Source organism: Ambystoma mexicanum, chromosome 7q (assembly GCF_040938575.1).
Source record: "Ambystoma mexicanum isolate Mex_15411 chromosome 7q, UKY_AmexF1_1, whole genome shotgun sequence".
Lineage (NCBI taxonomy): Eukaryota > Metazoa > Chordata > Amphibia > Caudata > Ambystomatidae > Ambystoma > Ambystoma mexicanum.
In genome coordinates, this window is record NC_090941.1 from 1,071,942,226 (window position 1) to 1,071,956,649 (window position 14,424).

General features: G+C 51.6%; 1 protein-coding gene across 1 annotated transcript in view; it reads left to right on the forward strand.

The window, feature by feature from the left end:
• LOC138528166 (major royal jelly protein 5-like) overlaps positions 1–12,779 on the forward strand; it is a 37,404-nt gene extending 24,625 nt beyond the window's left edge. The window contains exon 2 of the mRNA XM_069639619.1: positions 12,702–12,779. Within this exon, the coding sequence (XP_069495720.1) occupies positions 12,702–12,779 (78 nt within the window). The remainder of the gene's footprint in view (positions 1–12,701) is intronic.
• Positions 12,780–14,424: the final 1,645 nt, after the last annotated feature.

Genomic DNA, 14,424 nt, shown 5'->3' on the forward strand with positions numbered 1-14,424 from the left:
CCTGTGCGAGCGGGCTACGTGTATTCTGAGGGGTGCGCAGGGAGTTCCAAATGTGATTTTGCAGTGTGTGTCCTCCCAGGTGTGCCCTGTACCCCCTCCCCAGCCCTGCAGCCAGCCCACACCACAGGGGACTACCCTGCACCGCTGGTCATGTCCCATAGGCAGCCCATCCACCCTGGCCATGCCCCCCAGCTAGCCCACATGTCACCATGCACCAGTGAGCCCCGAGTCATGTCCCCCTGCACCCCCCCACCCTGCATTGACAGGCACCTGCCAGCAGGCCCCGACTCATGTCCCCACCCAACATGTCATCAAGATGCACATTCATAGGCCTCACGTCCACTGAAATCCCACTGCACGCCACCCCAATCCTGAGACACAATCAAGTTTCCCATCCACCCCACACTGAAAGGCCTATTTCTTGTCACAAACCAAAAGTCAACTATGCACATCAACACTCTGTGCCAGTGATTGTGCAAACCCACATCGTGACATGCAGTAAACCAATGAGCGAATACCAAACATGGAAGTAAGAAATCAAAATGTATTGTGCTGAAAATTAAGCAAATGGAATAAAAGCAGGAAAATATTATTAATACAAAAAGAATGCATGTCCCAAAAATAAAATGAAAATAATGAAGTCACAATCCAAAGTCATCCAAGTCAGTGAAAACTCCTTGTCCACCAAAGCAAATCCAAAGGGAACAGAAATTTCAAAATCCATTGATCCATGGCAAAGTAAAAGTTTTGCAGAAATCCACAGTCCAACTATGTACAGAGATTGAAACCAGGGTCCATGAGCCCAACTAATGAAATGAAACCTATAAAAAAATAACTACCTAACTAAGAACTATATACAAAAACGTGGGCATTGGGGCATTGTCCAAGTGTCCCAAAATAAAAAAAGTAGAGAAAGGAAACCTAACACTAACTAACTCACTATATACAAATGGCTTCCTCTTGGGAGAAACTGGGAGGGGCAGTGCCTGTGAGAGCAAGCTGAGCTTGGGGGAAGTGGATAAACCAGAAATTCCACCATGTGCTTTGAAAAACCACAACCCTTTGGGGCCAGAGCATGATTTTAAAAAGATGGATAATTCACAGTGCGGACTTGTCAAAATTATATAAATAACATCACCATTCTTGTGATTTTTCTGTGCACATTTTAAGAGGTGTTAGGACCCTGTGGTATGTTCTTGGGGATAGTAGCAGAAAAAAAGGTTGTTACTCCAAATGTATGCATGTTAAAAAATCTGACACTTTATCATCTGAAACCCATATCCCTGGGGCACATTTGTGTTAAATCTGCAAAGGTTCAGAGGTCGTTGTCTGGATGAAAAGGGGAAAATTCTTTCATAAGTGGACATGACATCGTACAAAGACAGGGATCGGATGGTTTGGTGCTACAGAAAATATGTTAACTGGACCTATTACATTAGAAAAATGGTACATAGATAAATATGTATTTGGATCAGAAATAGATTTGTGTGCAATTTGACAAGGGGAGGTTCCTCTGACCATAAAACCTACAGCATCACTCTGATACTGCATTTCTTTCCCCCAATCAAGGGAGAGAGGAAAGCTTGGCCAATGATAAGTGAGAGGGGCAGGCTTAGCTAGGCCCAGGCACACACCCATTTTCAAAACACATAAAAGGAACACTGGAACCCAGGTAGGGACATTCACTTTCCACTTTCTTGCAGGACGCTTTGCCGGGAGACTTCAGACTTCACATCCAGAGATCCAGACTTCAAATCCATCAATCTCCAGAGACCAGAAATTAACTCCAGAATTTGTAGCAGAGAGGTCTGAATCCACAAGCTGAATCCTCTTCAGCAGGCCTCAAAACCAACCAAACTATTCAACAGCCGGGCAAGCTGTTTGAATTCTTTGCCAAGAACTTTTGCAAGAACCTGTAGCAGTATCCAGAAAGCAGTGCTGTATCCGGAACCAGAGAGAACCAGAGACCAGATCGCTGTGAAGAACTGCTAGCAGAAGTCCAGCCAATCCTGACCCGATCGGTGACAAAGTCGCATTCCTGTCCAAAATCTAGTGTGAGTACCCAGCTAGCACTGTGCCAAAACCAATCTCTTAGTTTAAAATAATCGTATCCAAACTATTTTAGCCTATTAGAACTGCCTCCGTGTCATTCTGTCATCTTTAAAACTGAAAACTGTCATCTGTCATTCTGAGCTTTAAAATTTCAAATCCGAAAAACTACCTTCTTTGCATACCACCTTTAAAGTACTTTGCCTGTTTTAAAATCATCCCTTTTCCCTGAAGTCATATCAAGTTTATTTTCTGTACTGCATTTTCATTCATCATTGCATTGTCCTTGAAGCCATAAAAGCATTCTCAGCTACGTCATCCTCTCTATATCACTTCTAAGCCATCAAAAAGAGTGTACCACTGTAACATTATCCATTGTTGATCACTATCATCCTCACAAGTGTGCTATCAAATATTAATTTACTATAAAAGTGTGATAGATATATATTGTTTAATTTTCAAATAAACCTTTTAAATTTGCAAAACAAACCTACTTCTTGGCTCAGCGGGGTTGGGGGGATTCTGAGAGAGGGCTGTTATATAAGGGTTGTCATCCAGAGTAAATGAACTGGACATAAAAATACATCAATAAGGGCTTCCATCAGCATCCCAGACTAGGCACTGACTTAGCTGTAGGGCCTCATTACGACCCTGGCGGAAATCGAAAAACGATGGCGGAAATGCAATACCGCCATCGAATAGCGCTCGGTGCGATCATGACCCGTCACCGCAAAGTACGATGCCATTAGCGACACCGTAGTGAACGCCAACGCTAACTGCACCAAGTACGCGCGCGCGCGCCATGCCAAACCGTAATTACCACCATGGCGCAACGGTACGCGAATTCTGACCCTAGCGGACATGCACCTAACGCCATCAAGCACGGCGGAAAGTACCATTCCGCCATGGTGAGAAGTACGGCATCGCGAACCAACCGTAAACGGCCCTACTGAGTGCCTGTACACCGCTCCCTGGCCACATCGTACAACTCCCCGTAGGTCTAATGAAGTCACACAATGCAACCAGTGAAATGTACTAGTCATCCATGCCTGCCAAGGAACAAATGAATCTCAAGAGGGGCCAATGGGAGCTGCAGGGCACAGATGGCACGAATACAGAAGCTATACAAATGGACATGACCTCAGTCTCCCACCAAGAAACGCACGCAAACACAGGCACCTGTGACCAGCCATATTCCGATAATCACATCATTCCACCAATCCAACTGGCTGACCGGCATCTGTTACACAAAAGCTAATCCCCCGCCCCTGAGCATGACATCATCAAAACAGTCATATTGGCAGCCCTTATCCCTGACCTCACTGGGCTTCGTAGGCAAACGCGCCCAGCACAGTACCACGCAACTATACTCCGAAGCTGGAACCCAATGCAGATCTCCTCACAATACATCGCTCCCCAAATAGGAATATGCCACATCACTTGCAAAGAAGAACGCTACACGGTTCATATCAGAATAGAAATTTAATGCACAACAAATTCACCAAGCCCATACAGCCATTAGGCCATGAACTCCAAAATACATTTCACCATTGTGGGCTGCATCCGCAATAAATGACCAGCTACTTCTTGTGTGACGCCCTGTTCCTTCATGGTACACAGGGGCTACATTCTCGTACGAAAAGGCAACATGGAAGCGCCTAGAACCGCAGGGCCGTCCCAATAGGGAGGCACTAGTCCAGCTGAAAGGCCGAAATGTTGCTCCTAGCCACTAGTACTGCGTAAGGGCATGTGGCCCATTGGCGATCGTCCCATAAGATCGTAATGCTGCTCCACTGATTAACACGAAGCAGCAGGTGTCGGGAGTAAAATCCATCTGCAGGAGTGGCATACAGATGGCAGTGGCAAAAGGGGAGGAGATACCTGTCACCCAAATGAAATGAAAAAGAATAGTATGGCCATCAGAACTTCATTTGAATTACTCACTTCAATGATCACACCAAATCCACAGCCATATGCATGCTAGCCCACTCCAAAGGATCATCACCACCCAAAAACCACTTGCGAATCATAACTATCTATATCGAGGTGAAAACACTATCACAAACAAGTGTTCCTGTGCATGCGTCTGTTAAAACAGAATCCATCAGATGGGATTGGTAACGTGCATAGACACAAGTGTCTGAAGGCGCGTCGAGACAGGGAGGGCTCAACAAGGCCAGATAGACGATGGTCCCACTATGGCAGCCCTGCATCACATAGCGCAGGGGAGGCGGATAGATTCCAAGAAGCCCTGTACATGGCAAACTCTGTATCAAATCATCTGTCCATGCATCCATACATCATTCCCTCATCCCGTAATGAAAACGCCTGTTTCCATACTCACATAACATGTGAAATTTCCATTGAGTCTGTGCGTTATGCAGCCTGCAAAATCCACTGTGCCCCAGCCCGTAATTCCAGTGTTGTGAAGTAACATGTATTTGGGAACGTCCGGCCTTATCGCCCACTTCGCTATTGCGCATCCCAAACTATTCATATCAATCATTGCATCCTCGCCATGGCCCCTGTCCCAAGGACATTGAACAATAGAACGTTATATTTGCAGTCAGACCTGTGGGCATCTCCTCGCCGCTAGCTGAAAACCGAAAGCGCCGCCCTTCGAATTCCTCATTTGCAACATCACGTCGAAAAGGCATCTGTGGCCGCTTGAAATCACAAATTTATCCATCTAGTGCGGCTGTGTGTGAAAATGGCAACTGCCTTCACTCACAAATGGGACGCCCCGCCCGTCAGTGAACCTCGGTACAGTGTTGCATGAGGGTCCACCGTTACTCGAGTACTACGTTCCACTGACCCTTCACAAGTCTGTTTGCGACTGCAAAGATAGTATGTGAAACAATGGGACCATAGCAGAATGAACATATCAACCAATGTTACACTGCCATCGGGTACAAATACATGATTGTAATAGCAAGATGCCATTCGTCGAATTGCAGCGTTGTGTGCGGGACGTGCTCGCCCAAAGGGGAGAGCAGCTTGCACAGGTGGAATGAATCACCACAGGTGGAGGCCATACAGCCTGAAAACACATAAATTGCACACCCAGCCTCCTCCCACAACCACACCCACTCCGAAATGCTACCGGCAGGACTAGCTATGTTGGCCCTGGGGGACCTGATAGCACTGCAAGTACTCCAACTTCAAGAAGAAGACGAACACCAACTACAACCGGCCGCACGGAGGAGACGGAGGAGGAGGAGGGCAAGACAGGGCCAGCAAGGGCCGCCAGCACAGCCACTACCACCACGCAGGCAGCCCGCAATCCCACGCCTCTGAGCACATCCGTTCAACCTCACTGATGAGCAGATCCACACCCTCTACCGTTTGGACCGGGACACCATAACCGCCATTGTGGACATGACACAGGCTGACCTTGTCAGCATGATAGATAGCCCAACCGCCATCCCACCCCTACTGAAGGTGGTGTCTGTACTCCACTTCCTGGCCACAGGCACCTACCAGCACACAGTCGGACAGTTGCATGGCATATCACAGCCACTGTTCTCACGGACACTATTGCAAGTGCTCGATGCCCTCCTGCAGCACGCAGACGACTACATCTCTCTACCACGCTCGGAGCAGGAAATTACCAACACAAAAGTGGGATTCCATGCACTTGCCGGCATACCGGGTTGCATTGGTGCCATCGACTGCACCCATGTGGAATTGGTCGTCCCACATGCCATGGAGGCCCAGTACCGCAACCGAAAACAATTTCATTCTCTGAATGTACAAATGGTGTGTGACTCCAACAGGATCATTACACATTGTTGTGCCCGATTCCCTGGATCAACCCATGATTCTATGGTCTTGAGGAACTCTACAATACCACGCTACATGGAGCGACACGCAGGGATCAGATCCTGGCTACTCGGTGAGTCTCATTTCATGCATGATGATGTGGGGTATGTGATGCGGCAATGACCTGGCAGGAAGGGGGGGGGGTGCGTACGTAGCAATGGCATTCCTCAAAATTCCTTTATTGTCCACATACAGGTGATGCCGGGTATCCACTGAAGAGATGGCTCCTCACACCAGTCCGGAACCCACGGGACCAGCATGAGGAGGACTACAACCATGCCCACTCACGTACCTCATAGATGCATGCTTCTAGCACTCACGCCTGGTGGCTGATACATGGACACGGGACTCGTGGCACTGTGTGTGTCTGGAACATGCACAATATGGACTGTACGCCTATAATGGCCTCGTACACAAAGATCAATGTCCACACATCTCATTGGATGATCGTGCATTGTTTATGGCATATGTGATATCATGTTAAACACCCTATCGACCCGCCACCCAAGTGAGCCCAACACACCCCCTCCACCCTCCTACCTCCCCCCGAACACCAGTGTCCAAAGATGCTCATTGTCAGTGGGCAGTCGCTATTGCAAGCCCCCTCTCCGGGTATCAGGGGCACCCCTGCCTGTGGAGCGCAGGTTCCTCCCAGATCTACGTTGGGGGCTGCCCTGGACGGAACTTGCAACGGATGATGTCTCTGCCTGCTCACGTCCATGCATGTCCCTAAGGGTTTGTGAGAGCTCAGTGAGCACACGGCGCACTGCGGCAAGTTCGGCACATACGTCTTTGGACATCGCATGCAGTTCCCCCCTCAGGCTCTCGGTGCTTCTCTCCATTTGTACTCTCAGGCTCTCGGTGCTTCTCTCCATTTCTACTCTCAGGCTCTCGGTGCTACTCTCCATTTGTGCCCTTAGTGTCTCTGTACTTCTCTCCATTTCTGCCCTAAGTGTCTCAGTTGATGTTTCTATGTCTGCCTTAGTGCCCCCACATTCATCGGCATGGTCCTTGAGGAGCGTGGCCAGTTGCTGCTGTTGCACGATTACCTGGTCGAGGGATTGTTGCCTCTGCTGGGCCATGGCCATTTGCGGTGGTGTCACAGAGTGGCTGGTCACCTCATGTTGCCTTGCCACAGGGCTTGTGGGGGATGGCCAGTCGTCGTCTTGTGGGTGCCCCTGCGTGGTATCCTCATGGTGTACGGGATGGAACAGACAGGGGGATTGAGACAGGTCATGGATGGATCTAACTTCGACATCCCCGTTTTCTGTGTCGGAGCATGCTGCCATTAATGCTGTGTCACCTATGGTGCTGCTGCCACCAGAAGCAGTGCCTACTGTGGCATCCATTGGGGGGACCTGTGGTGGTGCTGTTGTGGGCATGCTGGCTGCTGGGGTGCCTGTTGGAGTTCCCTCCTCTGTGCTGCCACTTGATTTGTGCTGCTTCCGTGTCTTGATGCGTGCAGCTGAGGTGGAGGGTCTTTGGCCGTTGGTCTTGGCCTTCTTTGCAGGTGTGCTGGTAGGGGTGTCCTGGAGCTCGTCGTTTGGATCGGACACTGTGGTGGAGTAAAGGAGGGCGAGCGTTATTAATGGGTCTGTGGGAATTGGAATGGCAATGTATCACATGCATTGGGGTGGTACCTGAGGGTGATTTGGGTCGGGGCCTTGGAGGTGGTTTCATTTGTGTGTGGAGTGAGGGTGCAGTTGTTTTGCAGCCTGCAGTTAGGGTGTGCCTGCTGCACGTGTAGAGGGTGTTTTTAGGATTTTTAATTATTTATGTATTTGATGTGAGTTTTAAAGTGTGCTATCAGGCCTATGTATGTGGACGTTCTCCTGGACATGTGTTACTGTTGCACTATGTGGACACGTGGTACTTCACATGATTGTACATTGTGGTTTTGGCATTGTTTTATTTGGGACACCTACCTGATTCTTCGGATGTCTGCACTCCTTTCTCCATCCCTCCGACTCCCTCTATGCTCTCCATTCCAATGGTGGAGGCACAGATTTCTTCCCAGGGGGTCAACTTGATGGGTGATTCCGATCCTCCCCCGGTAGCTGTGGCAATGTTGCGGTTGGCAGAAAGTATGCTACGGACGCGTATCCGCAGGTCGTCCCATCGCTTTCTGCATTGCTGTGGGTTGCGGGGTGCGGTCCCCACCGCACTTACCCGCTGTGCCACCAGGGCCCATATGGCCTTCTTGTTCGCAAGTGCCGTCCTGGTCATTTGCGTGGAGAAGACGGCGGCAGCATTCTCCTGGAGGGTCTCTGTGAGCACGGTGAGTTCCTCACGGGAGAAGTGGACCTGCCGCTTGCGGTCGCACGCTTTCTTCGCTACTTTTCCCATTTTTCTTGGTTTCACTAGGGTGGATGACGGGTTGGGATGTGTCTCAGGGTAGTGTTTTTAATGGTTGTGTGGAATTTGTGGTTTTATAGGTGTACGGCGTGATGTTTCCCGTTCCGGGACCATGCTTTTACTTCCGTTTCCGTATATTTACGGTCACCGTACTTTCCGGTTGGCGCTCACTGCGGTGTCCGCTAAGATGGGTGGCGGTATTGCACCTAGGGCGCCGTACGGCGGCGGTGTGGGCCGTTTTGGGGTCATTTCCGCCATCGCAGACTTTGCACTTCCGGCATGGCGTGGTGCTCGTGCCCGATGGGTCGGAAATAGCCGCACTTTGCTCCGTCGTGCAATGGCGGAAACGCTATTTACGCTATGGCGGTCCGGTCGGTTGATTTCCGCCAGGGTCGTAATGAGGGCCGTAGTGTTGAATTGAAGTCGCTTACACGTGGGCCTTCCCCCTACCTGTGGACGGGCCTGGGACGGGGCATCCCTGCTGGTGCATGGTGGTGCAGTCACAGGGTCAGGGACAGCGACATGCACAGGCCCCTCCGCAGTTGGTTTATGCGTTCCAGGACCCTCATCTGGATGTTGGTCAGGATGACCCGGCACCCCTCTGCATCCTCTGCATCCTCTGCCTTCACGAGGTACCGGGCCTTGTTGAGGGTCCTGGACCTGAAGTCCTCCCAACACTTCCGGACGTGCTTGATGTCGCGAGTCCTCCACGTTGATGGCAACCACTACGTCCTCCCAGATCCTCTCCCGTCCTTCCTTGTTGGCGCGCGATGGTGTGAAGAGGGCATCATAATGCCCCAGAACTTGCTCCACCAGGACACCAACTTCCTTCTCACTGAAGCTGGTAGCCCTCTGCCTCTCGGGCTGGGGGTCGCCAGTGGTCTCGGATGGTGTTTGCCCCAACATGGCGACCCCCGAGGCAGGTGTGGGTGGGCAACTGGGTCCTGGGGCTGGGCTGTGGAGCGCTGGTATCCCAGTCGGGAGTCTTCTGTTCCAGCAGGGGTGGACACAGCAACTGGACCCCTGAAGATGGCTGACGTACAGGTACCAAATTGCAGTTCACGTGGACAGCAGGCAGGCAGCAGCAGATGACAGGTGGGAGCGTGCTCGGGGCTCTTGGGGGCAGGAAAATGGCCTTTTGGGCAGGAGCGTGGTCTTCCGTGGCCTGCTTGATGTGGAGTGATTTGGCAGGTGGAAAAAGTGTACGTCAGCGTGAAATTCGAGGAAAGGCCCTTAGCGCGTAAGCGCGTCTGTGACATGACGCGCGCGGGTGTTTCCCTCGTGACGGGTGCATAGTGATTCAGCACGTGAAAAAACAGTACGTCCACGTGTTAATGCGTGTAATCCGAGGAAAGGGCCTACGCGCATAAGTGACATGACGCGCACGGTTGTTTCCCTCAGCACGGGTTAAAGGTGAGTGGGTCCCGGCAGTTCGCTGTACGTGCCTTTCGTGGAGACCGACGTGTGTGTTGCTACTTTGTGTTGTTTCGTGCACCATCACTACTTCATAGCTATCAAGGACGTATCTCTTCTTTTGGCGGGGTATTGGCTGCTCGTATTTTTCATTATCACGCTAGTGACGGTGAGTTGCGCATGCTATTTTTCCCACTGCGGGTGCCCCTGTGTATCGCGTACCCGTTTGCGAGGTCATAGTAGCCTGCGTGTCCCACGCGTAAGTGTTTTTCGTGTCCCTGGGTGCCACCGCGTACTGCGGGAGGTTAATTCCACACACGTGGGCTACCGGGGTGCGTGCACGGTTTTACTGCAGTTTTTGGGGTGCCTGAGCGTTGCGTGACCCGTCACTTCATCACCGGGGTCACATACAGCCTTGCAGGTTCAGGGGTGCTTATAACATCTTGTATCCCACCCCCTTCACCCCAATTGCCCAGGACAATTGTGGTGTACACCTCCCATTGGCACTTCTCCATCTGTGCCGGCACTACTCCATCTGTGCCATGGTTGGGAGGCCACCAAAGGTGAGGGGCGCCTCAGCTGGGTGTACTCCTCGTGGCGGGCGTGGTCAGGGACGTGGCCGGGGTGACCAGGGAGTAGGGGGACTCCAGGGTGTCCAGGGTGGCCTTAGAGGGGGAAGAGGCAGGGGTGCGCCACTTGAGCACAATGATGTGCCATGTGTTGGTGCAGTCATGCCACCACCCCCTGTGGCTCCGAGAGATGTAGTTCTTGCATCTGGCACTGGAAACCCGTGTGACCTGGCAGTCCATTTCATCGACTGCCACAGGCCCAAGGGTAGTGGTAGCTGCAGGTGCAGCTGTGGACACCACCACCCAGGCTCAGGGTCTGCCAGCGCAGGCTGCATTGGCACTTCAAGAGTCCCTGGAAGATTTCCAGCCGGTCAGGAGGAACACCATAGGTGCATGCAGGGTTGCCCTGACCGAGGCACGTGTCCCTGGGGCAGCAATGTCATCTGCTGCCCCGACCATCCGGGTGTTGGCAAGTGCAGGGGCAGAGTCTACCAACCAGTACAGTCCCAGTCAATGACCCTGGCACAGCGGATGTTGCTGGCAGGGTCCATTCCAGGGCACCCAGCAGTCACTGACGCAAATCAGGCCTTCGGTCGTCCTTCAACCTGCCACTCCCTTGGTTCAATCCACTGGTCCCATTGGCCATACTGATCAGGGTGGCATTCGCCAGCCAGGGTCCGCGCCACTATCCAAGAAGAGGAAGGTTGCATCTGCAGCACAGACTGGGACCCCAGACACAGCCGCAGCCTCCTGCACGTAAAGGAAGAAGCCTTTCTGCAAGCAGGAACTGGACTCCCTTGTGGACTACGTGCAGGCCCACAGACGTGACATGCTAGTGGGCCCGAATTGTCATACTACAGCTGCCCATCGGAATACCCACTGGAATCATGTGGCGGATAATGTGAGTGCATTCGGCCATGAGGTGCACACAGCTGCCGAGTGCAAGAAGCGTTGGGATGACCTCAAACACAGCACTAAGGCCAAGCGTGCCTCTAATTACAGCATGACTCTGGTGACTGGCGGTGGGCCACCACCTGAGGAGGATGACCTCACTCCGCACGAGGCACTCATTGCAGAGTTCATAGCACCAGAATTGGTCGAAGGAGTGGGAGAGATGCAGGACTTTGATGCCCAGTCCAGTGAGTGTTGTTGCATGTATGTCCAGCCCATGTGTAGTTTGCCTGTGTGATGTGCTGTGCTTGACTGCCACTACATGCTATGTGTACATGGTTCTCATGTGCTAGTCATGCAATGCTTCACAGATGCGTGCTTGCTGTGCAGGATGGTGGAGATGTAGAGCAGACGGGGACTGTTCTCATCACCACACTTGCACCCAACTCACATGCTAGTCACCCAGATGCCCCTCCGGTCCATGTTCCTGCTCTGTGGCTCTTCTGCATGTAGCCAGGGGTGGTTTTCTTCTCAGCACTGGGACTATGATATTGCATGACTGACGTGCATGCATCCTCTGCCTGCATGCGTGTACTCCACGTAGGCATGCCCCCTTGCCCCTACACCCACCTTGCACCCCAATTACACCATTGAACTATTGTGCATCATTTTGGTGTACTGCAATGGCCTGTTCAAGCCTCCTGTGTACATGAAAACATCCACCAGCCAACCTGCCAGACACATGCAGTGGGGTACATCTGCCCTTCATGCAGGGTGTCTCACTTGGACTGTGCAGATGGCAGATGCTCCGCAGAGACATGAGTGCCCATTCATGCTCCATGTGCATTCCATGCATGCCCCTATGTGTCCTTGCCTGGATGATCATTGTAGTACGTGTCTTGTATGTGCAACATTTCATGGGATTTCTTCAGCCAAGCCATGCCCACTCTGGCCCTGTCCTGCATCACACACATGTTTAGGGTGTCACAGTCTGTGTGGGGCCCGGTCCTCCCCCCAGTTTCAGGCCCACTGACTCTGTCCAACTGGTGTAGTGGCTTTTGCACACTTGGGTGTACTACTGAGGGTTTGTCATGTGTCCTGCTTACTGTCCCATCATCATCTGCTGAGTTGTCAGTTGACTCAGATGATGCCATTGATGCTAGTCAACACTGTCTGCCAATACACAGGTCTCTGGTCAGCCTTTTGCTACCAAGCAAGGCATCCCTGCATTTTAACTGAAGGGGGGGGAGGGGGCTTTGCTTGTAGCCATGCAACCCATTGCATGTACATTGCACATGATGCGTGAACTAGCCCTTCCACTGGCTTCATGATTTTTGATACACATCATGAAGTACTTGTTCATGTAGATAGTGAGTAACGTGCACATGTTCTGCACTACATCAACCCGCTTCTGAGCCGTGTAACACCGTTCTACATGCCTACTCACTGATGCAATGTCAAATCGACCAGGCATGCATGGCAGGTTCTCTTTTGTGTGTGACATGTCTACTTCATGTGTTGGCTGTCTGTGTGATGTCTATGTGTAAGTGTGTCATGTGCTTCTAAAATGTGTACTAATTTTTTTTTCTCTCCACTTTTCAGATGATGACGAAATGGAGCCAGTGGATGGTGTTGTCATGCCAGGCACAGGGTTGTTATCACAACCACAACCCGGCATAAGTGGGGATCACGGGGTGGTAGAACACGAGAACCCACATGTGCTTCAGATCATCTTGTCTTTGGCTGGCAATGAGTCCAGCCCAGATGACCACTCTGACAGCCATGTCAAGTTGGATGTGCATCAGGTCCATACTTCAGGGGTGAGTGATTCTGATGTGGACACTCCTCTGTCCACGACACCTGCACTGAGGGGCCAGACAGTGGTGGGTCCTCCACCTGTTGTGGATCGGGATGCAGGGTCACCCTCCACACCAGTCGCTGATGTGCCTGGGGCATCACGTAGACAGAGGCATGTAGTCGAGCATCCGCGGGCGGTGTCAACCCAACGAGGACGGCCGGTCCTTGGGTCCCGCAGGTGTCAAGCCCAGCAACGCGGTCGCCGTGCGCCACCGAGGTATACTGAGTGCGAGCAAGACATGACTGCCAATTCAGAACGTCAGGGGGCAGCACTTGATAACATCGCTGTGAGCATGGAACGTGTGGCCCAATCCGTGCTCCCCCATGCTAGGCAGATGCTTCTCCACCGGCAGGCGGCGCAGTCCACGGCCCGCTCGCTCAGGCTGGGCATGGCAGCCTCAGACAGGGCACACCAGGCTGAAATGTTGTCTCTGCGTCAAGCAATTGCTGCTCACGCAGAGGCACACATGAAGGCCATGGAGGGTGAGTATGCTTCCTTCCGATCCACTCTGGGTGTCCTCTTGATGTCCCAGAGGGAGCGGTCAGAGGAGAGGTTTGAGCAGCTTGAGCGTACCATCTCGGCTGAGCTACGTGCTTGCCGGGAGATGCATGAGTTGTCCAGCCTGACCACGCAGGAAGAACTCTGTGTTACACTTGTTACCTTGCAAGAGGAAGCACGTGTATCACTGGAGGTTCTGCATGCAGACCTGCGTGTCATTGCCGCACAGAACCAGGCTCACCCGTCCGGCAGACTTGCTGCCAACGAGGGGCAAGCTGCACCTAGGCATGGTCAGGCTCCTGTGCCACGTCGTCCTTAACAGGATGAGGCAGACTCGTCTCAACCTCATTGCATGTGGGTGTTGAGGTGCACCCTGTACCTCCCCCCCTCCTGGTCCCCCCTCCCCCCGGGTCGTATGTGGCCATTTTTTATTTTTGCTTTTAGTTTAGTTAGTTAATATTGACTATTTGTTAGTTATTTTAATTAGGTTATGTAGGTTGTTCATTGTTAGTTTAATTAGTTAATATAGTTAAATATTGTTTGTCTATTGTGCATTCATGTGACAGTGTGGTGCTTTGTGGCATTTGAAGGCATCCACTGTCTGTTCCAGCTGGGCCCTTCAAGCTTGTCTCGTGTATGTGTTTGCATCTTGGGGTCCTAACTCACATAGGCCACTTCTGCTTCCCTTATCCATGGGCTCGCTAGGATGGTTCGGTGTTACAAAATATTACACAAGGGCTTTGGACTTTCCTTGTAACTGTGGCCTGTCTGCTGCTGTACTACTTATGTTAACACCCCTAGTGGGGATTTGTTGCGTTTTATCCACCCCATGTCTGTGATCAATTTGGGTGAGTACGTGATTGGTGTCTCCATTAATTGATGTGGATTGTGATGTATGTTCTTTTCTTGCCTGTATATGTGCTTGATGCACTTCATGCTGTAGACAGTAGCCTGCACCCTTGGCCTGTC